The 12,439-nt window shown below is 35.7% G+C and overlaps 1 protein-coding gene across 2 annotated transcripts in view; it reads right to left on the bottom strand.

The window, feature by feature from the left end:
- The window catches only part of dph1 (diphthamide biosynthesis 1), a 91,658-nt gene that overhangs the window by 30,244 nt on the left and 48,975 nt on the right, over positions 1-12,439 (bottom strand). For both annotated transcript variants that reach the window (XM_052576346.1, XM_052576348.1), the window contains exons 4-5: positions 6,235-6,356; positions 660-814 (exon numbers count right to left, since the gene is read on the bottom strand). In XM_052576346.1, coding sequence (XP_052432306.1) covers positions 660-814; positions 6,235-6,356 — 277 coding nt within the window. The remainder of the gene's footprint in view (positions 1-659; positions 815-6,234; positions 6,357-12,439) is intronic.

Genomic DNA, 12,439 nt, shown 5'->3' with positions numbered 1-12,439 from the left:
AAGGAAAGAGAAACAGATACAATCAGAGAAACAGTCATCCAGCACATCTCCCAACACCTACAGGCTTTCCTTTCCAATGAAAAGAAAGGAAAGAAATGGGTCCAAATAAATTAAGGCAAGGAAGCCGCAGTAATGTGACGGGGGCGGAGACATTACAGATAAGATTTTGTTTCTGATGAGCAGAGAAAATAACAAAAACACATCAAATGTGTGCATTCACACCCCCAGCACCCACCCAGAGCACGGGAATGGGCCTACACACACGATTACACAGGCCGTGCTATTTCCAGATATAGCATGGGTCATTTTTAGGCAGGAGGGTAAAACCGACAGCGAAGAGGAGAGAGCGAAACAGGAAAAAAAGAAGGGATGAAAATCTCACACTTATGTAAGGTGGAGTGCTGAGTGCAACATGACTTCTGATTATTCCTTCTCTTGTGCAGTTCAAAATAACTTTAACTGCATTTCACACCCACATACACAAACACACACTATTATAGGAGCAAACACACATGCACGGGCAGCCTTATGTGCTGTCAGAGACCTTGAAGCAGGAAGGTAAGTGATGGAGAGAAAGATAGACCGTAAACGAATCAGAGAACATCTTTAACCGCAGGGAATAGTTATCATTGAGTAAGAAGCGGGGGGTCAAAGGTCACCTGTAAAGCAGCCACAAACTGGATGGTGCTGACGAGGGCGAGTGAGTGGCCAGGGGAAAAGTTGAACTTGAGTGTGTCCAGGAAGTGGGCAGTGTCAATCTGGATGTCCACAAACACGTACAGCATCTTGATGCCCTCTGTTGAGTCTATGGGGACTGAAGACACAAACAACATTAGCATATTTCACTCATCACACATCCAAATGATTATTTCATTCATAGGTTGACTTCCTTTTTTTCCTCCAACCTGAAAATAAATTTGGTGTTTGTTCTACAGACTCAAATGATCCCACAAATCAAATGGTGCAATTAATTCCTTCTATGATGTTTGCATTTACCCTTTTAGAAGTCGTAATTAGTACACCAGATGTGTAAGATGGCATGCATCTTTTCTACAAAAAAAGTGTTTTTAACTCTACTTCGACAAAATGATTAATAAAGAATGTGCATTACTTATATTTTCTTTTGCTTTTTTTTATGTTATTAATTCATTTATGTAGGTATTGTTAATTGACTCATTTTGGAATTGTACAAATTTTGAACATGCAAATTTGCTAGTTTTATGTAAATGCATATTTTGAGTTTTTAGTTTATGTTCAACATGTCGAATATTATCTTTCTGACATTACTTGAATGCACCCACAGAATCACCTGGTGGATAAAACGGGCACAACAATCTCTTTCGCCCAAAAATGTTGTCATCATTTACTCACTCTCATGTTGTTCCAAACCTGTATGACTTTATTCTTAGAATCACAACAGAAAATATATTTTCAACTATCAATGGGGTCCAAAAAAGAATACAAATTTTTTTTCAAACAACTGTGCTCACAGTATAAAGAATTCAGGTTTGGAGTGCCATTGAGTGAGCAAATGACCCTGGATTTTATTTTATTTTATTATAAACCATTCCTTTTTAGATCCATCTGAAATTGCATACTGTGAGAGTACTTCATTTTTTGAAATAAATCTCAACCTTTGTTATACTGTACAAGTATGAATGTATATAGTGTATCTATAGTATATACAGTAGTACAACCTGCACAAACTAGCACATAACAGTTAATTGTCATAAACTGCAAACTCACAACAAAGTAAATAAATGTCTTAAACTCAGAAAGGTTTGTGTTAGTCAGCCTACCTTCGATCTACTGATGACAATAACTGAAGAAAAGAGAAAATCGTACAATTGCTATTAATGCCATTCATTTCATACCCCATTTAAAAGACAGCAGAGCTGAAAGAGGAAGGCGGGCTTCAGTCTTCTCCCATCTACATTATCATTTACTGCTGATGGTCATAATTGCAGCTCTTCTTGTAGCATTCTCTTTAAAGCCCCTGCTCTAATGGCCATTTCACTGCTATTAGGCAAATGCCACCTTTAGGGAGTGTTTTAAATACAAAGCCCATCTAACTATGTAAGAACAGACGGCAAGACAGTAAAGCAAGTGGGAAGAGAGGAAGTAAATTTACCTCTCAAAGCAAGAAGATTAACAGAGGCTTCTCAGCAAACACACATTGCTGAGGCTTCTATAATAAAGTACAGCTTTTGGAAAGCACTGCATAATTTCAAAGTGGTAATTTAACCAGAAATGACTCATTCGCATATAGTTCCAAACCTGTATGACCTTTTTCTTCAGCAGAACATATAAGAAGTGGAAATATGTTCTCAGTGTTTTTTCCCCAATGGTAAGCAAAACGGTTTACCATGCTTAAAAAACGGTTTTGAAAACCTCAGGAAAAGTTGAACAAAGTGGGAGAAATGTTGATTATAAAGCAAAATTTCATTCAGTACTTAAAAGTATTGTTAAAAGTAGTTCCATGTAAATAAAAACATTATTTTACACAACATGTTTGTGTGCTGAGTGTTGTTACTATGCTTTCAGAGTACTGTGTTGTTAGCTTAGCGACATGCTAACATCACAGCTTGATTGAACTGCATATCAAGCTGCTTCTTTGAGTTGTTCCAAATAAGTTTTGTGGCGTTTTGGATTTTTCCTTAGAGGGCAGCGGCCTTCATAGGCAACAAGTAACGAGACAGCTTACAAGATTTTATAACAGTGCTACTGAATAGATGTCACAGACAGTGTTCACAGTTAGTTATAGGAATAGCTATAGGAAGTGATATACATGACTGAGTGGAGAGAGAGAGAAAGAAAGACTTCTGGGAGAGAGATTTTACTGACTGTGGCAATAAAAGTTTTATTCCTGAAAGTTTTGCATTTAAATGGGTCACTGTCAAAATGCACAAACATACAGGGCTATTTTCATACATGAATGAAACACACAAGAGGCAAAAACCTCTTTCCGCAGGTGCTAGAAAACAAAAGAAAAAGACTTGGAGGGGCCAGGGGGTTGAAGTTAAGTGGAATCGATCCATTTCTCTTATCCAATTAGCACAGCAGACTGAGAGCACTTACTCACTGCAATTACAGCTGTTGTCAATAAGAGTCATGAATTCACTCCATCTCCTCATCTCCTTCCCTTCTATATTGTTTTCTTAAGGAGGTAAAATATAATATGATTGAGGAGATTCATGGGAAAAATTAAAGAATGCTCAGATACAGTTTTTTTTTTTTTTTGTAAATTAAAACAAAACAACCACAATGAAATTGGAGTGCAAACTTTAAGCTTTAATTCAAGGGGTTGAACAAAAATATAACAAAACGTTTAGGAATTACAAACATTGTTATACAGTCCCCCCATTTTCAGGGGCTCAAATGTTATTGGGCAAATAAATATAATCATAAATAAAATGTAATTTTTTTATATTTTGTTATGAATCCTTTGCAGGCAATGGCTGACTTGAGTCTGGAACTCATGGACATCACAGAGACTGGGTTTCCTCCTTAGTAATGCTTTGCTAGGCAAATGCAGAATATTACTTTTTTTTTTACCTTCAAAAACAGAGTCGTTTTTGCTGCATGTTTTGGGTAACTTTCCACTTAGACTATGAAGCGCCGTCCAATCAACTTTGCTGCATTTGGCTGAATCTGGGCAGACAGTATATCCCTATACACTTCAGAATTCTTCCGGCTGCTTCTGTCCTCTGTCACGCCATCACTAACACCAGTAACCCATAGCATCTGGAAGCCATGCATGCTCATGCAATCACACTGCTCCACCATGTTGCACAAATGATGTTTAAGCTTTGGATCATGAGCTGTTCCAAGCTTTTCCATACTTACTCCCATCATTCTGGTACAGGCTGAACCTAATTTCACCCATCCAAAGAATGCTTTTCCAGAAGTGGTTTTTTTTTGGCATTGTCTTATATGGCCTTGTTTGCACCTTGTAGTGGACCTTCTGTATTTGCTCTTGTGAAGTCTTCTCTTGAATGTAGACTTTGACAGTGACCACGCCTACCACATGGAGAGTGTTCTTCATGTGCCTGGATGTTGTGAAAGGGTTTTTCTGTACCATGAAGAGGATCCTGCGGTCATCCACCACTGCCGACCTCTGTGGATGTCCAGGCCTTTTTATGTTGCTGAGCTCACCAGTGTGTTCTTTTTTTCTCAGAATGTACCAAACTGTTGATTTGGCCAATACTAATGTTTCTGCTGTCTCTCTAATTGATGTGTTTTGCTTTTGAAGCCTAACAACTGTCTGTTTCACTTGTATGGAGAGATCCTTCGACCATCAATTGACCAGTGAACCCCAGAACTTTTACCTGTTTAACTGATGTAGAAATAACGAACGAAATCCCCACACCTGTCCTTGAAACAGCTTTTGAGTCAATTGTCCAATTACTTATGTTCCCTTGAAAAAGAAGGGAGGTACATATCAAAGAGCTGCAATTCTTAACCTTTCCTCCAATTTTGATGTGAATACCCTCAAATTAAAGATCAGAGGGTGCACTTTAAGCACATATACATACATTATATAACTGTAACTTGAACATGTTTTGGTCCTGTGTCCAAATACATACTGTGTGGATCTAACTGTACACACATTTGCATACACGGCTTTAAAGTTTTAGACTCAAATGTCATTTTTCATTACAGCAAATGTGATAAACTATTCAACATCACTCTGATAGGACGTGAATATCCATCAAAATATAAAAATAGACTTAAATGTCTATAAATGTCAATGAATCAATCTTTAGGTACTATAAATCTCAGACTACATTTTCTCAGTGACAAAATGAACACTCACTTTTTTGCTGCTTCATCAGCTGTTTTTCACTTGCCAAAAAAGACACCATGCAAAAAATAAAAAGCCTCTGCACTTGCTTTCAGAACTCTTGCTAGAGTTAACCTTTAAGACTTGTATATTGTCGGATTCAAGGATATATCAAGGTAAAGAAACATAAAAAAGCCAAACAATCAAGAAGAGCAAAAAGAAGTGAAATGTCAAGGAATTCCTAACCAAAGAAAAAAATGACAACTTTCCAAAAGGAGGTTTTGGGAAATTCTGTCAGGTGTATCTCACTTTTTGGCATATATACATTTACATACAGTATGCACAGCGTTAAAGCAGTTATCATTTTTAGCTAACACTGACAAACAAACATTTCCAGAAGGTCTGCCTTTGACAGTGTATGGTTCGCAGGAGGCTTCAGCCCTTAGATGCAGGATTAATATTCCTTTGGCCAGCTCTGGTATTTGGAAGAAGTGCGATTGTTCTGCTGGAGATATATTGGCCCTATTGATTTAGCATTTCCTCTACTGTATGTTGTGCTGCTGACGGGCAGCAGGGGGTAAAAGAGTGGCTTCCTCTAGGCTGGCACGTCTAGGCCTTTTAAAGGACCTTAATGCATGTTCACTATTGATCTGCTGAGCACACGTGCAGGCAGGCCCATTCAAAACATCTGCTATCCCTTACACATCACGGCTCGGACTGGCTACCATACTGAGTTATTGAGAGCAGCTTTGCAAAGCACTTCGAGAGTAAATCTATACATCTTCACTTCTCCTAACCCCGGCCGACTGTCTCCAACCTTTGCTCTTAGAAACTCCCACTGAGATCTCTTGGTCTCTTTCTCAATTATTTTTTTAAACGGTCAGTTGTCAGTTAATGAAAGACCCTGAAACATCCTCACGAGAATCCAAAGGAACAGAGAAAGATGATAGAGGAGACATCTTCCTTTATGAAAATTAATTAGTGGGTTTGTAGTATATAAATATATAAAGGAACAGTTATAATACACAGCTATGAAGAACCCAAACCTGTTTGCCTTACTTTCTTTTATGGAAGACAAAAGGAGAACCACCCTTTTTCATACCCATGTTAATTTTATTATTTATTCATATTTTGAATCACTTTTTATTTTTATGTGTTTGGTTTTCTTTTAAAGTTTTAGTAATTTTGTTAAGTGCTTTTGTCATTAGTTGTTTTGTTAATGCATAACTTTATTTCAGGTTTAGCTTCAGTAATTTTTGTATTCAAACTCACATATTTCAGTTAGTTTCAAGGCAACCATTCTATCTTAATATAAGAAATAAACCTAAGTTAGTTATACAGGTTTGGAATTAGGTGAGGTTGATCAAATGATGGCAGAATATTCAGTTTGGGTAAACTGTAACTTTAATTCACATATAAGAACTGTATGTTTGTGCGTTTGTGCAACTTACTGAGACAACTGTGTCCATAATGCACCATGAAGTCAGCTCCCAAAGCGCGGGCAGTGAAGTCGTCCACGCAGCAGGCCCCGTATGTCACATCTCCCATCACCAGAGTGTCTGCCTCTGTGAATCTGACAAACAACACAATCCACCAATCAATGACCTTGATCACCACCCTATTGCAATTCAGATCAATCAGGCCATAAATAAAATGACAGTTCCACACAGTTGGCAGATCAATCACTCTCAAGCGGAAATGTCACTCAGACATCCATGTCTCCAGTTAAGTGGGTTCCCGCTAGCCATAAAGTGATGCACTCTGTGCAGTCTGGAAAAAACATCTAGAATAACCTTGAGAGATGACAGAGCCCTGGACGATAACTAACATAAGCATTTACTGATGGTAAACATTTAGGTACCTTATTAGCATTAATAGCTATGGATGCACACTGTCCTGCGAAAAAGTTGGTAAGCTGGTTATCGAAAATTTACAATGCAGATTCAAACCAGAGATTCAAATCCATGAGCCATCACCACTGTGTTCTGAGAAAGAGACTAAACTGGTCCCTCTGTACTGTAGCTACATAAGTGCTACAACCATCAATGTCTATAAAATAAAAAAAAGACTTCTTATGAAAATTATATTTATCAAAAAAAAAAAAAAAATCCTGTCAGCATGTTAGTATTACATTTATCTCAATGGCACTTACTCAGCTGGTACTCACTCAAAAATCCATCAAAACTAATTTATCTGTTCACAATAAAAAAGGGGGTACAATGTGACATACGTAATAACAGCCAAGACATATTTGAAGTTTAATATACTGTTATGTGGAGCAAGATTATGGACCAATGAGAGTTCATGATTTCTACTTGCCCTGTCAACATTTTTACTGGAAGCAAAGGAAAGCAAAGCAAAACAAAACAAAAAATATAATTTTAAATGTGCTTTTAAATATATAGTTTTTAAATGTATTATTTAACATTATATAAAATATATATGTATATAAAAACTTGAAAACCAACAAATTCATAAACCTATTTGGTATACATTAAAACATATTTTTACTGATTACCTGTCATTTTAAAATCATTTTTACTAACTTTATTTTTTTTTTACAATTTAAACAAAGCTAAAGCTGGTCAATATCAGCTAAATATACAGTACATATATACAGTATATATATATATGTGTGTATATATATATATATATATATATATATATATATATATATATATATATATATACAGTATATGTATATATATATATATATATATATATATATATATATATATTCATTCAGTAGTAGAAAATTGTATACAGTTGGAAGAACTCACATCAAAGTGTCATAAAAATAGTTTAAATCAGCATAAGAAATAAATGCACATACGTGATCTAAAAACATGAGATACAGCAGTAATCCAATAGAGCAAGTTACTCAAAATTCCCATTCTAAACGGCATTCTTAAAAACAAATCATGGCCAGTGAGATATTTTATTATTTATCAATTCTCCTGTTAAAAACAGGTGTAGCAAAACTGTAGACTCTGAATGTAAACATTCCAACAGAGGACATTACTGAGCACCCATCTCCAGTACAGCAGACAGTACACACACACACTGCTACAAATTGTCCTTGGCTTCCTTCCTTCGTTTTGTAGGACAAAGACAAGCATTCCAGCAAGGTGGATCTCCAAGGAGCTGTTTGAAGAACCACAGATCTGTTTTTGTTTGCTTCGGCAGGGGTTGTTAAGTGTTAGCACTTCTATTGACTGGCGCACTTCTGCCGCCTCTCTTTTCTGTGTGAAATTTAAATGCAGGATAAACATGAGACAGGAGCACATCAATTATGAGTTAGAAAAAACAAGAGAGAATGAATATGCGAGGAGAAGAAAGGAGGAAAAGAGCGTAGTGGCTGTTGTATGGGATGCTGGCTGTCTGGAAGCAGACATATTTAGGACAGGTATTATTAATAGAACATAGGCACATTTTCTCTGGTTTTATACAAACATACACACACTAGCACTTTTAAACCCCTCCACCTGATTCACCTTCTCACCTCTTCAGATTGAGCTCTCGAAAGTGGCCAGTACAACTCCGTGACACACAGTACAGTCTGTACTGATCGCTCAGTCTGGGATATCTTTTTCTTACACTTCCTGTCCTGGTTTAAACCTTTCTTTTTTCTCAGTTTGTCAATCTATGATACCTCTGTTGTGAGCCTTTTTCCACTGCTAACCTAAATGGTGTATGAATATCTCGAAAAACATAAGGCTAAATTGCAAATTTATACTACATATACCCTCCATCCAAAAACACCTTGTTCTGCATGAATCATATAAAATTTACTTTTTTGCAATCAAAATGGCAAATTTTTCAAAAAATATATTTTTTTACTGTAACAATTTAAATACCAATAATCTAATAAGAATCAACATTGAGAATAATGGGGATTACAAAATAATAGTAATAATAATAATTAAGTAAAAGTAAAACATCTGGGTTCTAATGAGAACATGGTATTGAGAACGTTGAAAAATTGTTTCTAGGTTTTTCTAATTTCTGCTTATGTGCCTAATTAAAATTAAATCAACAACAAAAAAAAAAAATTAATGAATAAATGCCCTGATAAATAGGTCTAATTTTTTGTACGTAAACACACACACAGTACATACTGTACATACATTCCATCAACTCGTTTTCTTTTTATAAATGAAAAATGACCCTATGACCTTCATGTTCTCTATTTATTTCTGTTCTATCTACTTTTCTTTTCATTTATTATGTACACTGCATTAGACTAACCGAGAATTCACAACACTTACATTTTATCGTTCTTTTGTTGGTTTTGATGGCTTTTATTGTCCTAATTTTTAAGTCACTTTGGATAAAATTATTTGCTAAATGATTAAATCTAAATGTAATGTGTATATACACACATACATACAATTCTATTAATCGATTTGATCACACAGACACACGCTTCGTCCTATTCATAACGCACTCCCTGCATTTGTCGCTCACACATAGCTTACTTCTGTAACCCAGTGCCCTCAAACACACAGCATCTTTCCCCAGTCCCCACATACAGTTATTCTCATGTGAAGGACACAGGCAGGCAGCCATTGCTTGTAAAGTAGAGAGAGATTGATGAGGAGAGCTCATCTGGTAAATAAATATTTGCAGTGGTAGATTTGATTCACTCATCCTTTCTCTCATCAAGGTCCCTCTTTTTCTGCCCATCTGCTACACATTTGCGCATGCACAGACAAGAGTGGGTGGAATCTTCACCGGCGCAAAGTGATAATCAAACACACGAATGAGACTGTTTAAAATACATGTACAGTGGACCCAAAAGTAATTGGGAACTCAAGTCACACTTAAAAATGTAAGAATGTCATTGCTTCACATAACAAAACATCAACTGTAGCACTGTAAAGAGAAGCACAGCCCACACTGAAAACTCACCGTACCCAAATCCCACTCCTCATCTTAAGCATCAAACATAGATGAGCAGATGCTAATTGTGGAAGTTGAGAGGTCTGTGTTTTATGAAATTCACAGTTTACAAAGAAGTGATACAAAGAAAAAGTGTACAGAAAAATATTCAGAATAATGTTTTTCCCATAAAATCAGTCCAAAACAACATTATACCTTAGTGACTCATTGTGGGAAAAAGCATCTGCAAAAATCTGCGTCACGTGGATATGATTCCTACGTTGTTTGCACTTTGATCTGAATGTAGAAAACGTATCCGCGTGGCACAGCTGAAAAGAATTGCACGTTGTTTATGTTCAGTTGATACTCTCTGAAATAGCACATGAGTGATGCGGAGGAGACTAATTGTTGAATAGTCTTTTTTTTTTCTTTTGTGCACAAAAAGTAATCTCACAGGTCATATGACACATGGATTATTTTAATGTCCTTGTTATGTTTCTGGACCTCGATCATGTAAGGACACTTGCTGTCTATGGGAGGGTCAGAGAGCTCACGGGGTGCAAATTTTTTTAAAATTTGTGTTCTGAAGATGAACACAATGATGATGTCTTATGGGTTTGGAATGACTTGAGGGTGTGGAATGACGACAGAATATTCATTTTTGGTGAACTATCCCTTTAAGTTAAAAAAATATTAAGTTATAAAGAAAGTTATAAAGAAAGGATTGTCTGTGTGTGTGTTTCTTGTTAAAAATGAAACCCACTACAGTCATACAGTAATTTAAAATTTCAATACATTTTAATCTCCTTTAATTATAAATTTAAAGGGGTCATTTGCCTTGATCTTTTAGCGTATAATTGTCTTTGTGCCATTAAAAATCCAGAAAGTTTTTTTTAATAATACATACTTGTACCCATAGGCTCTTATGCACTATTAACCAAGTTATAGCTCAGTGTGTGTCCATAATTTCCATGTCCATTTCTTATAGCAGCAGTCAATATGCTTTATGTTAATTACTTGTGATTAAGGTCTGTTTTTGTAGCTGATAGGGAGAAATGTGATATATACATTGGATTTTAACTAATCATTAGGCTAAGAAAGAATGTCAAAATGTATTTATGTAGAGGCTATGCATTTCTAGCCAGTTGTAATTAAAATTTGAATATTTTTGTAAGAAGCTGTGAATATGATTTATACGACTGTTTTGTGTCCATGTTTGTCTTGTGTCCTTGTTTGTAATTTGTGCCTTGCTGTCTGTTTTGTAACTGAAGACCTGGAGCAAAATAATTATTCTATTTTAGCTAATTGTTAAGTGAGAATATAATGTTTAAGATATTATTTGTTCTTAACTAAAAAAATGAAAAGATGCGTTTCTAGCCGAGGTGAACACGCTGAGCGTTCATAATATTTTTAATAGGCTGAAATCTGATGTCAGTATTTTTCATGCACATTTATTGTGTCTATAGCGCCGTTTCTGTAACTGTGTAACTAAAAATAAATAAAAGGCATAAATTCTTCACTACAATCATAAGTGAACTCATGTGCAATATTTACAGAATACAATATTTGCAGAAGCTGTCAATAATGAATGAATAATGAATTTATGGATATAATCCATTCTAACTTAAGATCCTGAGCAACATTGTGAGTAAAATGTTTTAAGGTATAATTTGCTTATGGCAATTAAAAATTAAAAACAAGTTAAATTGGGTAAATCTTCTAAACATATTATAAACTGACATATTCCAATTTGTGTTAAAACACACTAGTCATGCTTATTCTGTGCATTTTAACATGTTTTGTGTGAAATCATGTTTATTTTGTTAATCAAAAGTGTGCTGTCACTTTAATTGAGCATCAGCAGTGCAGCAAAAAATAGACTTCGAGCCGAAACCCCCGCTTCACTGCTGCTCACACGACGCTTCTGCTAGACGCTCACGCGCTGTTCCTGCTGCTGGTGTGAATGCACTCATTGATCAAATAAATATATGCTGCTCACGCTTGCAGTGTGAAACCGGTGTTAGAGAGAATTTCAAAATGAGGGTTAATAATTTTTCCACATATTTAACATATTTGTTTTTTTTAATGTAAAGAACTTTATTAAGATTATAAGTAAAACTCAAGACACACACACACACACAAATCCATGTCATGAAGAATAATGCCAACATTAGCGTAAATACTCAGTCCACATTATGCATTTAAGCCTTAATGAATATATAGCTAGTTATCATTTGAAAAACCTTTACTCACAGAGATTAGGCTAGGTCTACATGTTTTTGTGGAGGAAAATGAATGAATCCACTGTATACGTCTTCAATGTGTTCCTGTGCTCACTGAAGGTGATTATTCACTCATTATTCTTATTATAAACACGGTCAAAACTTTTCCACACCTCAAAACTTTGCTTTAGCTGCTGGTGCAACCAAACATATTTTCACCAGAGGCAAGCCTCCGTTACATCTAATCAGCATCCATTTCACATCTTTCTCGCGCTAATCGAAACACATCACATGACCGCTCATTTACCTCACAAATGGAGCGCAAGCCAGAGTCTGCTAAAGATGATATAAATTAAGCCCCAACACGAGTTTTTTTTTTTATGTCTTAATTTTTAAAATTTATAGTTTGGTCAAAATCGATTCCCTATTTTCATTTTCGAAACTTTTTTTCTGCAATCGATTTTCGAACGAAAAGTGACAGCCCTATGCGGATATGGAGTATGAACTAATATTTTTCAGTCAATATTAAATTACGGAAAGTTTCACTTTCCCT

The sequence above is a fragment of the Carassius gibelio genome, chromosome B15 (assembly GCF_023724105.1).
Source record: "Carassius gibelio isolate Cgi1373 ecotype wild population from Czech Republic chromosome B15, carGib1.2-hapl.c, whole genome shotgun sequence".
NCBI classification, from domain to species: domain Eukaryota; kingdom Metazoa; phylum Chordata; class Actinopteri; order Cypriniformes; family Cyprinidae; genus Carassius; species Carassius gibelio.
The sequence above is the reverse complement of the archived record's forward strand: the minus strand, read 5'-3'. Positions and strand labels throughout refer to the sequence as shown.